The sequence below is a fragment of the Gymnoscopelus braueri genome (genome assembly GCF_963280865.1).
Source record: "Gymnoscopelus braueri genome assembly, chromosome: 18".
NCBI lineage: Eukaryota > Metazoa > Chordata > Actinopteri > Myctophiformes > Myctophidae > Gymnoscopelus > Gymnoscopelus braueri.
This window is the reverse complement of record NC_137618.1, coordinates 23,102,718-23,121,103: the sequence shown is the minus strand read 5'-3', so window position 1 is coordinate 23,121,103 and position 18,386 is coordinate 23,102,718. Positions and strand designations below refer to the sequence as shown.

Below are 18,386 nucleotides of genomic sequence, written 5' to 3'. Positions count from 1 at the left end.
CGGTGGGTATACTGGCAGTGGTAACAGTAGTGATAGTTGTGGCTGAATAATAGGTTGGGACTGGGCCAGCCTGGGCTCCAGCTCACTGTCTGTCTCTGCTGGACTGGGGAAGGTGAGAGCTTCAGGGAGAGCACAGCTGCCTGTTGGATTAGAGGAAGACAGTGGGAGGCCATCAGCAGTTTTCCTGTGACTCCCCAGGAGCACAGTGGAGACTTCCTCTCCATGCAGGGCCAGCCGGCAGCATGAAATTCCCAGATTGAAACTCATCTCTGGGATAAACCAGCGGCATGGGGAGTATGATAAACCAGAAGAAAAGCGTGGAAGCTTGCCACACACACACACACACACACACACACACACACACACACACACACACACACACACACACACTGGCCACAAACACCAATGTGCACCCGTAGCTGCTTATAATTTCTGTTCTCATTTTGAGCATTAGGAAATCCAGCTAGACCAGCGATATGTGTTTCTGTATCTCTATATCTCTATGTACATAATGTGTGCTCGCGCGCGCATGTGTGTGCGTATGTGCGTGTGTGTGTGTGTGTGTGTGTGTGTGTGTGTGTGTGTGTGTGTGTGTGTGTGCGTGTGCGTGCGAGCGTGTGCGTGTTTGCATCGGTACGCATGTATGAGCTGACACACACATAGGTCCTCGTTTGCTAGGTACAGCGTGTAGCCTTTGTAGAGCCTGGCTCTGCACAAATACCAAGCGGAGAGTGGCTGTTGAACTTTGGAAATGTCAGCCACTGCTCTTCACAGACGGTGCTATCAGCTCATTCCTTGGTGTCCTCCAACCCTCCATGCCTGCAATAACTAAAACTTTCTTTATGCTGTGGCTGACCTACCTAAATCTTTTGAAGTTGTGTCTGGCTTGTGGGTCAGGTTAGGGAGGATACATGTCCTGAGCTCGAGCTTGAGTACACAGGCCGAATTTAAAACACAACCTTGTGAGATTTCATCTGGTCTGTCTTCTGTGTGTGACATTGTTCAAGGTCAAGGCATTTTTAGAATGTGTCCCTTAAGGTGATAATATGGTGAGGAGGGCTAGCAAGGGCACTGGTTCTTAACTTAGGGTCCAGGGACACCCAGGGGTCCTTGAGGGCATTCCAGGGGGTCCCCAGCTAAATGATTGATACAGTAGTTCGGAACCAAATAGAGCCAAGAGTTAAATTAACACAGAGGATTTTACAGTGTAGATTGGGGTCCCAGAGGATAAATATCATAACTGGGGGTCCTTGAAATAAAAAAAATTGAGAAGAGCAAAGGAACCTAGAGCACTAGCAGCATCCCATCTGAAACAGATCTGTGTTTGCAGTACTGGGCTGCTATGCTGAAGCCATGGAGCTATCCGTGGTGCTGAAACAGTCTGAGTAGTCTTAAGAAGGAAAGAAATAATTCCAGAATAGACTGCCAGTCACCTCACACTCCTCCTTACATTCCCTGCTGTGAAACAGTGGAAGCAGCCTCTCCCGCATCCCCCGACCCCCTTTAAGCTTCTGTCCCGGTCCTTCAAATCTCCACGTCTGGCCCACAGCCAGACACGGCACATGGCCCTCCGGAGAGGAGTGTCCTTCATCATGGAGTATGTGTAGTGTATGATGAGCCTCTCTCACTCATCCGTGTACTGTTTACATGCTGCTGTGTGGTTCATTGTGAAACAGTGGCTTGTGATTGCTGCACTCAGTGCCCTTTGAGAACGATGCTTCAGAGGAATGCAAAGTAAACTGCCTATGTATAATATACTGTGTGTATATATATATAATATAAATATACAAATATATATATATATATATATATATATATATATATATATATATATATATATATATATATATCACATGCAATTACAGCTTTGAAATGGCCTTGCATTGGAGGTGAGAGGGTTTTTTCTAATATGCCATCTCTAATTGGCTTACGCAAGGTCTTAAAGTATGTGGTCACTTACAAAAGCATTAGAATTCATCTCTCCATCTATGGCCCATCAAGGATTTTTAAATTTGAAACAGTTCTTCATTTGAAAAATGTAAATTGTGTCTACAGGTTTGATTGTCAGATAAGGTTGAGTAATCTCACTTTTCTTAGCTAAATTGCAATCATGAATTTTTATTACAGAGTGAAATGTTGCTGTCTTACGCTTATCAATTATTACCGTATCTTTTTCTGCTTTACGTGGAATAAAACTGATAAGAAATCAGCGCATGGAACAAAAGACAAGCATCACGTAGAACGATGATGTGAGCCACTACTCCCACACATCAGCTCTACAGTAACCTGCTGTTGTTGAATCCTGACCTTCCTACCCAGCCACAGTTTAAAAAAAACAACGAAAAAACATTCATGTGAGCGTTCCCTCACTTCCTCTCGCTCCACTCTTCTCCCATGGATTCTGATTCTCCAGGGGAGTTTAAGGAAGCTCTTGAGTGCCCCCCTGTGTTCGTTCCAGTTTATTTACTTCCGGACCTGTGTGTTTGTTTGTATGTAAATGTATGTGCGTGTGTGTGTGCAATACCTTTTTACACTCTCCAGAGTTAAATTAACACTGATAATTTTACAATGTACTATGCTTGACAACCACAAAATACAGAATAATTCTACATACGTGCACACAGATACCTGCTACCAACAGTATGATTCAGAATGTTGCTGTAGTGTCTCAAGGCATAAGAGTAAGGCATCAATATGATGTAATGCCATGTGCCACAACACACATACTCGACATACTTGGCACAGCTTGGTTGAGCTATCGAGAGTGACAGTGTGTCATGTTTCCTGTCTTCACAGGAGGTGCCCTGAACCTGACATGCCGGGCGTTCTTCGGCTACAGTGGAGACGTGAGCCCACTCATCTATTGGATGAAGGGGGAGAAGTTCATTGAGGACCTGGATGAAGAGAGAGTCCAGGAAAGCGACATAAAGTAAGATATCAGCCACATGAATGAATCAGCCATACCCAGAGATGAGGATATCACCTTTGCTTACAGTTTATATTTTTTTATTGTTCGATTTTTGTTCATAAGGAGCAATTTTTTGGCCAGACTTTTCAAATCAATCTCTGCATTAAAATGCATTAAAGCACAACAATTCTAACACGACAAATGGAAAATGGTCGGCAGTAATGTATACCATGAGTCTTCTGTGTGTATGTGTGTTTTACAAGCACTAGTTAAACTTAGTTACTCCTATCCATATACTGTATGGGCATAAAAGGGACACAGACAAACAGACGGGTACAACAGGTACACTGACAACGTGTACAGCCTTGACAATACTATGAGCAGGGTCTCAGTCATATGACGATGATGCACTGCTTTCCACTTGTTGGCTTTGATGTTCTGTTCACTAAACTGTCATAGTTCCTGTTTGATAGTGAAAGGCCAGGGCTTTGTTGCTTCAACTCTCATTCATAACTCAGAATCTTTAGCATACCAAAGACAACTCTGGTATGTTAAACTCTGATTATCAGCGCACACAGGAAGTCCAAACACATGTGGTCTGTCATGTTGTCCACATTGGAGAAGGGTCCCCCACTTCTACCACTGTTAAGCTCAGCTCTCTCTCTCTCTCTCTCTCTCTCTCTCTCTCTCTCTCTCTCTCTCTCTCTCTCTCTCTCTCCCCCTTTGCAGTTTAGATGGCCCTTACCTATCATTTAGTTGTGGAAGTGGACAGGCTGAGCTTTGCTCAACTACCCCAGTATATTTCCTCTATAGCTGTTGTACATAAACTCAATCTCGTAGATCTGTCTCCCTCTCTGGTGTAACATCGTTAAACAAGGCCATATCTGCTCGTGTGTGTGTGTGTGTGTGTGTGTGTGTGTGTGTGTGTGTGTGTGTGTGTGTGTGTGTGTGTGTGTGTGTGTGTGTGTGTGTGTGTGTGTGTGTGTGTGTGTGTGTGTGTGTGTGTGTGTGTGTGTGTGTGTGTGTGTGTGCGCGTGTGCGTGCGTATGTGCGTGACACTCTCTCTCTCTCTCTCTCTCTCTCTCTCTCTCTCTCTCTCTCTCTCTCTCTCTCTCTCTCTCTCTGTCTGTGTCTTTACCTTGTCGGGATTAGATAGTAAAAGTGGGTCCAGCAAGCCTCCCTCTCAGGGCCGTAAGACATTTAAAACAAGTCCATTTTCATGTCTCTCTCTCCCTGCGGTGTTGCACATTTAAACAAGTCCATTCTCTGGTCCGTCTGCATGTTTCCCATTAGGGGCCTGCCGCTGTTTGGAGAGACTGCAGCTCTGGGGAGACAGCCCTGTCAGATGGTTAACAACCGCCATTTTTCACACCACCGCCGCTCTCGCTATCGCCCTCACCACAGCCACCTATAGCAGCATGCAGATGGGCCAGGGGGAGCCTAAGAGGAGGGGAGGGTGGGGTGGGAGGCGGGGGTATGGCGGAGGGTGTAGAACCGCGTAAAAAGAGGAGGAAATAGGAGGGGAGAGGAGCGAGACAGAAGGGTGGTAGAAAGAGGGAAGTGTATGCCGGTTGTGTGTGTTTGGGGGGGGGGCTAAGAAGATATGGGAACAAAAGAGGAGATAGAGAAAATTTAAGACAGCGCATCTGAGATATCGTGACTTTGCATGTGCATGTACAACTCAAACAAAGCTTGCTTTAACCCCCAACCACCACACAACACTCTCTCAGTTAATCGCTTCCCCTCTCGCTCGCTCATTCCATTGCACCCTAATGCCAGGATTCCCCCACTCATCAGCTGAGGGGTCATCTGTTCAATATTTCATAGCGATATTTCATGCTGCGGATCAATAATGTATTTGATCATGCATTCTTTATTGTCTATGCCATTACCCGAGGCCCGCTCTGATCCCACCAATGCCTCTGCTTTACTCCCGTGAAGACAGCTCAGAAGAGGGATGGGACAGTGCACGGGAGAGATGGAGACATAAAAGAGAAAGGAGACTAAACATGAACAAATCTCTGCTTGCTTCAAGGCCCTGCAGCCAAGCCATTGCCCATTGCGATGATGCAGTCAACATGGTTTCCAAAGTTTACCTCTGTAGTTCAGGCTGGCACCCACACAGTCTCGGATTGCTTGCTTCATAACTAATGCACCAGCAGCAGCACAACTCAAGCCCAGAGAAGAGCACTCATACCTTGAGCTCAGAATCTATGCAGCCTTCTACTTACACAACTCTGAGCCTATTGATTTGGAGGAGTTCATTTCTATGGAAACTCAGGCCCATAAATTCTCATTTGCACCGGGCCAGGACAGGGCTATTGTTGTTATCATAGCATGCATGACTGGACATTATCATGGTGTGCAGAGATTAATAAATTAGCAAAACAAATCTGGCTCAGCATAATGAAGGACGTGATCAATAATTCATTGACCGAGTCCTGTTCAGACTGTGGTCTGCAGGTGCGCTCTGGATTGAACGAATAAAGGGAATGAATAAGCTGGAAATTGATCACTAAATGAGCAAACACAGTGGATTTTCTAATGAGGAAGTGAGAGAATATTGAAAAGAAAGAGTGTCTGCAGCAGGCGTAGTTTGGAAATACTACTGCAATTGACTCAGTCAGGTGTCCGTGTCAATAACACAAATCACCAATCACAAGATAAAAAAGGCAAATACAGACTTTTCACGATTAGTTTTAACCAAGAGTTACACATTTCTACTTGATCTGGAAAAATGTACAGCTGAACTTCACGTAAGTAGGTCATATGCTCCAAATGAGTCAGCCATAATACTCGGCGCATGTCTGTTCTTTCCATCAATCAGCCTCTCAGCTCATGCGTTTGTCTCTGTGAGCATCTGCCATTTAGATCACCATCTGGGTTGTCACACACAGCACTTCTCACTACCCACTGTAGTTACCCACCTAGCTTTAGGCTCGTCCTCCTATAGACTTTGTCCGAGACTTCCTTCGAACAATAACCGTGTCTTTGCAGGCCGTCACATTGTGTGTGGCTGGCAGCGGGGTTCAGCAGCCTGATAATGTGTTCTTTTTTTTCTCCCTTTTTTTTTTTTTTTTTTTTAGAGTGGCCAATTATTTTTTACCCCTTTTTCTCCCCAATCTAGTCGTTATGCCAATTTATTCCTCCCCACACACATTTCTGTGTTGTCACTGCTGTTGTATCCTACTGACTCACATACCAGTGAGGAGCCTCCACCGGGAGGACGTAGAGCCTTCGTTCTACTCCTCCCGCCCAACACTCCCCGCTGACAGGTGCCGCCCCAGCCTGTAGGAGTACATACAGTGACATATATCACCCTCTCCGCCAGGCTTCCCTCCCCTGAACACGGGCCAATTGTGTTCGCATAGATGCCCGACAAAGCCGGATGCACCCTGGTGGATTCGAACCCACAACCTCTGTGGTGGTTAATGATAATGTGTTCTATAATGTGTTCTATTATGAGAACCGGAGGCTTCAAAGAGCCCGCCATTCCCTTGAGAGCCGTGAATCATACTGGTACCTCCCTCCCTCCCTCCCCCTCCCAGGCCAACTAAAATCCTTCATCACACAACAACCTCATTTGAAACTACAAATACCATCAGTTCAGTTTTCAGCCTCTTACTGTATATACAAAAGCCCACTTTCAATTACCGGTGACAAATCACCTCAACAAGCTGTACAGTTTATTTGCTTGAAAGCCAACAAAGAGCAACACGTACACACACACACACACACACACACACACACACACACACACACACACACACACACACACACACACACACACACACACACACACACACACACACACACACACTCAAACACTCACAGATGCAGACGCAACTCTTCTTTACTTTTCTTTTGGCTTTCATGTACAAATAGCCCTTATTAACAAAGAGATAATACACTGCTATACACTGATAATGCACGCACGTGCACACACGCATGCTCACACACGCATGCTCACACACACACACACACACACACACACACACACACGCACACAGCACACGCACACGCAGGCTAAGTAGTGAGAGTAAGGTATGAGCGAGCATTATCTCCCACATCCTCTCCTCCATCAGGCTCAAGCAGCCCAGCAGGGGACTCTCATTTACTTTATGGAATATTACTTTCTCTCCTCTCGGTTACCATGGCAGCCGCTATAAAAAGATTTTCTTCTCGTCGTCGTTATTTGATTCACCCTCCCTCCTCCCCACCACGCTCGGAAGAAGAGCCCTTATTGATTTTCATTTCTCATATGTTTTGTAGTGCCGAGGAAGAAATTAACATACCATGAAGTACTTACAGTAGCGCGTGGGGCCCCGCAAAATATACTCCGCGTATGGTGTACCGAAAGACGCTTACAACACGTTTTATCACCACAACCCCTGGGGGAATTAAGGCACGATATGCTGAGTGTGCCCTGCACAAACATGGCCTTTTAATGACACACACACACACACACACACACACACATGCTTGAACGCTGTCCTGAATGTGTTGCCCCTTTCGTGTGCACTGATTTTAACTTTTTGTATTTTGATGCAGGAGAAGTAAACTAGCCTGGAATTCCAGGCTAGAAGTAAACTACTTAAATCAGAACATCTTCTTGGTGGTTGATTCATCATGGTTGCAATCCCAATGACTGAAACTGATCCATCTTAGTTTTCAAGAATCAAGAGGGGTTTATTTGTCATTCACTTTATACAGGTACAAGCAGCAAGTACAATAGGTTGCGTGTACCTGAGTATAAGCAGTTGTACCTGTATCTGAGTGCTGTTGTTTCCTTTCTGAATTGTTTCAAAGGGTTGTCAAGGAGCATCTTGGGGAACAGGAAGTGGCCATCTCCTTGACAATCGACTCGGTGGAAGAAGTGGACCTGGGGAATTACTCCTGTTATGTGGAGAATGGCAACGGCCGTCGCCAAGCCACCATCCAGCTCTTCAGACGGGGTAAGAGCTCTGTAACTTAATTGTGAAGACGTACAAGCTCCATACACTTCAAACTCATAACAACAGATGGAAAATGCCTCATCCAGGTGCACCTCACATACAGTGTCACCTCCATATGGTTGAAATCGAATCAACTGTGCTCACATGAATAGTTTCTGACTGGTCATTGGAAGGATTATGTCTCCTTTCACAAGTTATTGTCTCCGCCAGGCCGAAAGGCATGGCGAGAGAGTATGTTTTGCCCCCTGTCTGTCCGTCCGTCCGTCCGTCCGTCCGTCCGTCCGTCCGTCCGTCATTCTGTCTGTGGACAGCTAATCTCCGGCACCGTTGGCTTGCTCGCAGTGAAACTGTGCACACACACTCCCTTGATGCCACAGCAGAACCTCTGCCCCAAATTTTTCACATGGCCCTTTTATAGCGCCACCAGGTGGCTGATTTGTGCAAAACATATTTTTGACAGTACTACTACAGATTTTGTCCAAAAATCCCGCAAATCGGTACACAGTATCTCTGTAGTCATTAAACAAAACAGGTCTTTCGGATTTTTCATATTCCATCCTGATTAGCAAAAAATGGCTTCCAAAGTTTGCAGGAGTGCTCCGTTTTGAACAAAATGCCTCAAATCATGAACACAGCATGCAATTTCCTTGAAATATTGCATGCATATTTCCCCTATGCCGAGGAAAAAATGCCACTTGAACATTTTCAAATCAGCCTCATGGTGGCGCTATAACAGGCCGATTCGTGTTTTTACCTATAACTGCACCGATCTGTGTAAAACTTTGTAAGCGCACTCCCTATAGGTCAAGGAAAAACCTTTGCCCTGCATTTTTCACATCTGCCTTTTATAGCGCCCCCAGGGGGCCGACTTATGTTAAACATATTTCTTTACATTACTCCTTCCGATTTTATCCAAATTTCACGCAAATCGGTACACATGATCTCTATAGTCATGTGATCAAGACGGATGTGTTTTATTTTTCATATTCCATCCCGATTGGCTAAGATTGACATCTAAAGTTTGCGGTAGTGGCTTGTTTTGAACAAAATGCTGCAAATCATTCTTTTCACGCACATTCACACTATGTTGAGGAGCAAATGCCACCCTTTAAACATTGGCCTGTTATAGCGCCACCAGCAGGTCTAATTTAGCAAAACAAATGTTTTGATCAAATGCCTCAAATCATGAATGCAGTGTCCGATTGCCGTGCAAGGCCTAAGAAGAAATGGCACCCTTTTCACATTGGCCTATTATAGCGCCACCAGGAGGCCACAATAACCTACCTGACCTGGCGGAGACCTGTGCTCCGAGGAGCACTTTTTCTAGTTGGGTCTGATTTTGATTATGTTAATTATTCCTATATATTTATGGGTTTGTTGTGCTTGATTGAGGTTTTAAACTAGTGTTATTCTATTTAGAAAAGCCTCCTGTGGACAGGTGTTGGCAATTTGCACTCGTGCTATATACACTTTAAACAATGCATCTGGTTTGTCCAATGTTATTGCGATGTCAAATAAATAAACATAATAATAATGATAATAACATCATAATAATAATAATCCCTCATAGGACTTGTTGATGATTCACAGTGAAGGCTAATAAGGCTAACTACAAACACAATACTCTCTTCTTCTCTTCCAGCCCAGTATGATTTCTTCCATTGTGTGTGTGTTTTTCTTAATTACTCATTCCCTCTATCCCTCTTCTAGAGCCGATGTGTTTACTACCATAGCAATCTATGTTGATGCTCCATTTGGTTTTGTTATCTTATGTTGTACTTTTTTTCTTCTTCTTTTTTGTATAAATAAATTGACTTCCGCATAGCTATCTTGGCTCACTGGCATGTCTGCCGCTCTCTTCATGCAGTGGTTGTCACTTAGCAGGGAGAGGTAATTTGATGGCTGTTTAAACAGCAAATTGGTCCTCTGCATTTTCCCAACAGGCCAGTAATTTTTGGCATACATTTACATAGCAAGTCTGTATCTGTCTCTCTCCCACTCTCTCCCCTTTCCCCATACTTTTAACTCAGCCTGCATGAGTGCCTTTTGTAGACTACCCCGGTTTGGCTTCAAGTCATATGTGTAGACATTCCAGTTGCATTAGGTGAAAGGACACATTCCTAAAGAGATGGACACGCAACTCACAGAGATTAGGAGAGATCTTCAATCATTTCTTTCACTTCCCCCTCCATTTCTGTCTGTCTGTCTGTCTGTCTGTCTGTCTGTCTGTCTGTCTGTCTGTCTGTTCTGTCTGTCTTTCTCCCCCCCCCCCCCCCCCTCCAACTCTCTCTGTCTCTCGCTCTCTTTCTCCATCTCATTATTCTGATGTTTATTTCATGTCTTCCTTCCCAGAATGCAGTATTCATAATCCCTACAGTTGGGCTGTGGGTGTCTCTATGGACCACCTTTTCCTCTCCACCTCAAAAGAGTGCGAGAGAGAAAGAAAAGAAGAGAAGAGATTGAGAGCGCATGGAGGGGAGGGGAGGTGAAGGGAGAAAAGTGGTATTCAGGGGCTTTGATGGAGGTTACACATTGCAGGCTAGCCGGTATGGAAGGTGCAGTGCGGTTGCTATGGCATTCTTGGGTGGGGGTGGGTTGTGGGTGACAGAGATATAAGGTGCACCTGTTCTAGCGGAGCCAGCCAGGTAAATGCTGCTTTAATACACAACATAAGTCATCCCTCCTCGAGCGAGGTCTCTGGGGAGCAGCAGAGGTGAAGGAGGGAGGAGGAGATGTAGAAAATAGAAGAGAGAAATTACGTGTGGGTTTGTGTGTGTGTGTGTGTGTGTGTGTGTGTGCGCGCTCGCGTGCGTGCGTGCGTGCGTGCGTGCGTGCGTGCGTGCGTGCGTGCGTGCGTGCATGTGTGCGCGTGTGTGTGGTGGGGGACGAGAGAGACAGAGTCGAGATGGAGAGGACAGTTAGAGAGATGAGTAAATTAAGGCAGTGGTTGTGGTTCTTTTTCATGTCATGGACACCCAAATTCATATATATTTTGCCCCCATCTGAAAATATTTTTTGTTAAAATGCATACAAAAAAATATTTCTTCAAGATGTTTTTTTAAATAGCAGATCTGCAAGCTCACAGATGTGAACTTCTAGATCTGCTATTTTCAAATAACCAATGTATAGGGTTCAAGTGGTTAAACTGATTTTGACACTATATATTATTAAATACATTTGCTGGCAACCCACTGGAAACCCCCTCAAGGACCCCACTTTGAGAACCACTGAATGAAGGCATCTCATCTTCATCCACATCCACAAACTGTCAGAGGCCCAACCCCCCCCCCCCCCCCCCCCCCCCCGACACCATGGAACACGGCCAAAGAGCAGAGCATTGTTGTTGTCGTGCTCCTGCTAGAGACAATGAACCCAATTTCTCATCATCTCCGTTTTCTCCACCACTCTCTCCCTTTCTCTTTTGCTCTCTCTATCTCTTTCTCTCTCCACCCCCTCTCATCTTTCCCAAACTCATTATAACACTCATGTCTCTTACCTCTGGAGATTGATGCTGCCCGGCCTCCACGACTTGAGCGAGGGAATCGGGGATGAATGTGCCAGCTTCATAGCAAATGTTACCCGTAGCCTGTGGTATCTCATTTTGTGAGTTTAACTGGGAGGTAGTCGTTTGGGTGGGAGGGGAGTAAGCCTGTGCGAGTCAAAAACCTGAGAAGAAGAATGTGCACCGCTGATTTACCACGAGATAACCAAATTGTTTTGTGTCACACCTCTGTGCATTTATAACAGGAAAGCATTCAAACTGTGGAAATTGGAAACAAGTTTGCCTCAGTAGTTTTAATTACACACACCCTGTGCGTGTGTGTGTGTGTGCGTGTGCGTGTGCGTGTGCGTGTGCGTGTGCGTGTGCGTGTGTGTGTGCGTGTGCGTGTGCGTGTGCGTGTGCGTGTGTGTGTGTGTGTGTGTGTGTGTGTGTGTGTGTGTGTGTGTGCCCCTTCTCAGCAGAGCTGATGTACACGGTGGAACTGGCAGGAGGACTGGGTGCCATTCTGCTGCTGCTGATCTTCTTCATTTCCCTCTACAAGTGCTACAGGATTGAAACTGATGCTCTTCTACAGGAGAAACTTTGGCAGTGAGGACCTAGATGGAGGTAGGGAGACCACACATGAGTCATCTCTGTGTGGATGTGTGTGCGTGGTATACTAAGATATACTAATATCTTTTGTGGAGAATGGCAGGAAGGAAGGCTGTGTGCGTGGGTGCGTGCGTGCGTGCAAGCGTGTGTTCTGACAGAGCATCTATCCATAACAGGCTCTCTGGTAGACACAGACGCCAGTGATCAGACTCCCATCTCCACTTCTATCTCAGTGACAGCAGCCCATTTTCCCTGCCTCCCTCTACAGCTCTCTACAGCTCTCTCTCCTCTCTCTCTCGCTCTCTCTCTCCTCTCTCTCTCTCATCTCATCTCTCTCTCTCTCTCTCTCTCCTCTCTCTCTCTCTCTCTCTCTCTCTCTCTCTCTCTCCTCTCTCTCTCTCTCTCTCTCTCTCTCTCTCTCTCTCTCTCTCTCTCTCTCTCTCTCTCTCTCTCCCCTCTCTCTCTCTCTCTCTCTCTCTCTGCATATATCTATCTTTGCCCCCCTTTCTCTCTTTAATACCCCCCTCTCAAATATACACAGACACCCTAGCACCTCCAGTGGTTGGGTGTGTGTGTGTGTGTGTGTGTGTGTGTGTGTGTGTGTGTGTGTGGTGTGTGTGTGTGTGGTGTGGTGCGCGTGTGCGTGTGTGTGCGCGTGTGTGTGTGTGCGTGTGTGTGTGTGTGTGTGTGTGCGCGTGTGTGTGTGTCCGTATGTTGACGCAACGGCTGCACAAGGGAAAAAGAGGAGACAGATTTTCAATTTGTTGCCCATTTAAAAAGAGATCAGTCTCAATATGTCATGGAATGATGCCCACCCTCCCCTGTGGAGGCCCAGACAGCGGGACGGGACGGGGGGGGGTCTCCAGGCTGCCTCCCTAGAGCACGGATAGGAAAGCAAACATCCAGAAATTGGATAGCAACTTTTGTTTCCTCTCTACAATTCTGTTTGCTTTTTGCCTTAGTTTTTCGGATCTGTTCAGAGCCGGTTTCTTCCCCTCGCCTTTGAATTGTCTTCGCTCTCTGTGTTGCGCTGTATTGTGTTGAACTCATATTTTAATCATTGGATCATTCTACAGTAGCAGGAGTCATCTATTATAGACGGTTTTGTAGCATAAAATGCTCATGCTGCTACATAATTCAATTGGACCGACAACGGCGATTGATACGAGCTGTTATGAATTCCCAGGTTTTCGCTAGACGGCTAATTTGCTGGGGCGTCCGCTAATTTGGAGGTGCTGTTTGATGTTTGTAACGAGTGGATGGCCCTCTCAGCGCAAGTTTCAAAGCTGCGTTTGCTCCTCAAAGAACTTGTGAAAACGCCAGCTTCCATACTTGGCTGACCCACATACGCCAGCCTCTGCTGAGCATAATGACTAGGACTCACTCGGCTCATGCTATACCACCAGATAGCTTTTTTCTTCTTTTGTCTATTTTCTTCTTTTTCTTTTTTTTTCTTTCTTTTTTTTTCAGTTCTCCTCACTCTCTCTTTTGGGAAATCATTTTGAGATTTGGGGGTATGGGAAAATGGGAGTTTTTTTTCTGTCTACCCCGTTTTTATTCCTGCGTATGTGTCTGTATGTGAGTCTACAGACTCTGGTTTGAGAAGTAAGTAATGCGAAACTATTTAACCACATGAACCATAGCATCCCTGTTTTGGGTAACATTCAACAAAATTAACAGATCCACAAGCTCACACGTGACACGACACAACACGTTGTGAGCTTGTACATCGGGTAATTTTGGCAACAAATATTTAGTGTAGAGGGAAAATAGGAGGGACCCAAGTATAGACCCCTGGAGGACCCCGGTCAACTGAAGTATATACTGTAGGTTTTAAGTGGTTAAAACATTTACCCGTCTGGGCGGTTCTAGCAGTTAGCACGTCAACCACTTGACCACTACTTCCCTGGTTCAAGTCCGATATGGAGATGTGTTGTATGTGTACTGAACTATATAACTGGCTCGGGAGGTTTCACCAATATGGGGTCTTGGGTCAGTCAACTTTACTGTAGGGTGTGGTCTAAACAGAAAGTAATCATCATTTGCCTATAATTATATTAAAGAATCAGCATTCAAATAACTCTATCAATAAACTGCCCTCAAAGGCTAACATAATTACAACCACAAAACAATTCACCCGGCAGTCAACAGTTAACCCAAAGCATACTACTGACATATCTTCATTCACGCATCACTGTAGAAAAGTTGTACATTTGTAAAAGGTCCTCGCTGTGAGGTGGATAATGACTGTCTATACACTAAGTGGAAGGTAGGGGGATTTCCAGAGCATGCCTGGGTGGGCAACTAATTGGCTTATTAATAGTGCTCCATCAGAGCATTTATACAGCAGTGGTTCTCAAGCATTTTCATGTCAAGGTACCCTGCAGCAGACCCCCATTTGAAAAGATTTAGCACCAGGAACCCCCATAAGAGAAGATTGCGCATTATGAGCTTGTGGATCGTCTATTTTCGAAGAGCCGACAAAATAAAATAGGCCTCAAGTGTTTCAACTGTTCCTCATTTTGCTGGGGGCCCCCCTCAAGGACCCCTAGGAGTCCCTGGACCCCACTGTGAGAACCATAGTTCTACAGTGTGTAATGTTTTGGTCCGTTTCATCGTGCCCCTTCAACCATGCGTTTGTACTTTACATGTTGTTTTCAAGCCTCTCTCTCTCTGCTGGGTGTTGCAGATAATAAGGACTATGATGCATACCTGTCCTACACGAAGGTGGACCCTGACCAGTGGAGCCAAGAGACCAGAGAGGAGGAACGCTTTGCTCTGGAGATCCTCCCCGACGTCCTAGAGAAACACTATGGCTATAAACTCTTCATCCCAGATCGAGACCTCATTCCAACAGGAAGTAAGCACCGGGTGTTTGTGTGTCTGTGTGCACATACTGTACGTACAGTATCATGTCCTGTGCCCATACGCACATATGCAGCAAAACCTTGGGCGTTAATTTAACTCTCAACTCTCCACAAATGTGTGGTTACATTTGTACCCTCTCAAGAGTTAAATTATCACGCAGGATTTTGACTGTGTACTTGATTGTATTGGCGTAGACATTCACAGTTGCTTGCACACTGTAGTTGCTGTGGAGTTTGTCACGTTTCTAATACTCATAATCTGAGCTCTTTGTTGTGTGTTGTTTGTCCTCAGTGTGGTTTCTCACTGTCACTGTACTGTCTGTCTCGTGTTTCAACATTTGGCACTCCCAGGGCAAAGCGGATAATGCCCAGATCATCGTCTCTTGTCTGTGAAAGCCAAAACTCATTTTCTTCTCAAATCTTTCTCAATTGATGTGCTGAGGGGTGGGGGGATTATCACACCAAATTTTTTTTGCAAAACACAGTGTGTGAGAGAGGAACTAACATATACGTATATTCAACTTTATGTTATACAGATAAACGTATTTCTTATATTCTTATTCTTATATCTTGCCCTTCTTACGGGAGCTCGACTGCTCTCCCAGCAAACGATGCCAAACACAACGTGCTGTGTGCAGCAGCAATGTGCTGCCATCATGGAGATCCAGCATATGCATTGTGCAGCTGTTTTATTAAGTGCCTTCGCTCGTCCAGCCTATATTGTTTCATCCATGCATTAATATATGCATGAAAATTCTGTCTGAACATACCCTCGTGCGTGCAAGTTCTGCTCGGCAGTCTGTCTGTGGCACTGGTACAGAGTCTTCTGTAGCCAGGAATGCTGTGTGCTTATGGGCAAACACACCCAAACAGACGCGGTCCAGACAGAATTAAACATCAGTGGGGGAGACTTGCAGAGGCTCTGGGAGCCCCATCGGATTATCCGCCTTCTTCCCTTTAATCAAAACTAAATTGCTGCCAGCATCAGTAGAACCCCAAATCAGCGTTGACTGATTCCCTATCAAGGGGAACATGATGTTTGTAGAGAGAAAGAAAATAAAACAAAACAAAAAAACAGGGAAGAGTTGGTGGGGGTGGGGGCCATGTATCTGACTGTACTGATCATGTTGCTGTTTGTGTGTGCTGTGTTCTTCCTTGTGACCTGAGTTTTGAATGTGGAAATCTTTATGTTTAGGTCTCACCAATGAGCATTACCAGGATGACACAACACTCCTTGGAGGTACTCCCGCCCAGTCATTTCCTCTTGTATCAGCTCCTGTCATTCACTTGGTCCTAAGACACGGGAAAAGAGAGAGGGGGGTAGTAGGGGCCTAAGTCTAATTTATGTCGCTCACCAAAAATAACAGATTTTCAATTGAAAATCGGGCGTCTCCGGCGAGCAACACAGTCAAAGTATAGGCTAGCACCTACGCTTTAATATCAGGGCAGATTTCTTTGAGCTGAGATGTCAGGCCCACCTCAGTAGACAGCGATTGAACCTAAATGCACTTTATAGCCTGTTCAGTTTTAACCATCTGCCATGCTTCATCTTCAGTCATTTGTAGTGCAACACTACGTTTAAATTGTGTCTGTTGAGTCGAGTATTGCTTTCCAATTAGAATCCCTCACACTGCATGTGTGCGTCACAAACACTCACAGACTCCCATAAACACACATACACATCATGCATTTGTGTTTGCGTGTGTGCGCGACCACACTCACATGTACAGATACATCCATGTACAGATATATTCTTAGGTTTAAGACAAATGACTACAAATTAAAGAACATTGTACGTATCCATTTCAAAGATTAAATACCCCCCAAAACTAGATACTGTAACAATGGCTGTAGAGTTGTGTGCTTGTTATTCCAGCTTTTGTCCTGTGTTTTGTGTCTGATACTGTATGTCCATCCATCGTCGTTGAGTGTTGACGTTACAACGTGATGTCTTCAACTGCAGAAATACAACACGGATCGCAGCAGTATGGTGCGGCTCTTGGTTAATTCTCCATCTTCTAAACGTTTTTTTGTGTGTTCCTTTTGGTTTTCCAGCCTACATTGAGGATGTGGCACGCTGCGTGGACCAGAGCAAGCGCCTCATTATCGTCATGACGCCCAACTACGTGGTACGGCGGGGATGGAGCATCTTTGAGCTGGAGACTCGGCTTCGGAACATGCTGGTGACTGGCGAGATCAAGGTCATCCTGATCGAGTGCGCAGAGTTGCGCGGCATCATGAACTACCAGGAAGTGGAGGCCCTCAAACACACCATTAAAACCCTCACTGTCATCAAGTGGCGCGGCCCCAAAAGCAACAAGCTCAGCTCCAAGTTCTGGAAGCAGCTGCAGTACGAGATGCCGTTCAGACGCATGGAGCCCATGCTGAGCCACGAGCCAGCGCTGGACGTCAGCGAGCAGGGCCCCTTCGGAGAGCTGCAGACCGTCTCGGCCATTTCCATGGCGGCGGCCACCTCCACCGCCATGGCCCCTGCCCACCCGGAGCTGCGCTCGTCCTTCCACAACACCTACCACACCACCATGAGGCAGAAACACTACTACCGCAGCTATGAGTATGACCTCCCCCCGGGGGGCACCCTGCCACCTCTCTCCTCTCTGGGCAACCAGCACACCTACTGCAACATCCCGCTAACACTGCTCAATGGGCAGAGGCCACCGGGGAAGAGCCGCGAGCACAGCCTGGAGGAGGCGCACGCTAACAATGCAATGCTGCCCCTGCTGCCAAGGGAGACCAGCATCTCCAGTGTGATCTGGTAACGAGGAGAGACTTGACGTCAGGCGTAGGAATCAGGAACAGTTAGGCATGGGTTAGGCTGGGCATATCCTGACAGGGCTTAGGAACACAGAGATGGGTCAACCTAGATCTGTATGAATAGCTACGACTAAACTGGGGAGAGGTTTGGATGGATTCAGTGTGGATTGGACCCCTTGCCGACTGACAAGGGATGGAGTTTGGATTTTAGAAGTGGGCGGCTCCCTTGTTCTGTCAAGCAGACAGCTCCTATATTACAACTACATGAAACTACAGGAGCGTTACGATCAAATTGACAACACACTGTTTCATCATTTACTGAGAGATGGACTCAACATGAACTCGGCAAGAAAATAAAAGAACCCACACACTATAGCACTTGTGCACGTGCACACACAAGCATACATGTACACACGTACACACACACACACACACACACACACACACACACACACACACACACACACACACACACACACACACACACACACACACACACACACACACGTACACGCACACCTACACAATCATACATGCATACATACAAAAGGAAAACAGGGTCTTGTACATATATTTCAAATTTATTTGTAGCATCAGTGTCTTCCTGTTTGTTTTAGTTTTTTATTCAATCATGTTTAATGTGTTATTTACTTTGTGGCTTTGCTTTTATTTGTCACACAGAGTTGTAATATCTTTATTTTCCCTTTTTGTTTATTATTTTGTATCTTTTATTTCAAAGCACTTCTTTGGGACGCCAGTATGTCATGTACATGCGCTGTTGTGTTTTTTCT

At 45.7% G+C, this 18,386-nt stretch overlaps 1 protein-coding gene across 1 annotated transcript in view; it reads left to right on the top strand.

The window, feature by feature from the left end:
* The window catches only part of il1rapl1a (interleukin 1 receptor accessory protein-like 1a), a gene marked incomplete at both ends in the record, with an annotated part of 171,940 nt that extends 154,340 nt beyond the window's left edge, over positions 1-17,600 (top strand). Inside the window, 6 exon segments of the mRNA XM_080412775.1 lie at positions 2,797-2,929; positions 7,718-7,863; positions 11,827-11,921; positions 11,923-11,971; positions 14,646-14,816; positions 16,879-17,600. Of these exon segments, the coding sequence (XP_080268901.1) occupies positions 2,797-2,929; positions 7,718-7,863; positions 11,827-11,921; positions 11,923-11,971; positions 14,646-14,816; positions 16,879-17,600 (1,316 nt within the window).
* Positions 17,601-18,386: the final 786 nt, after the last annotated feature.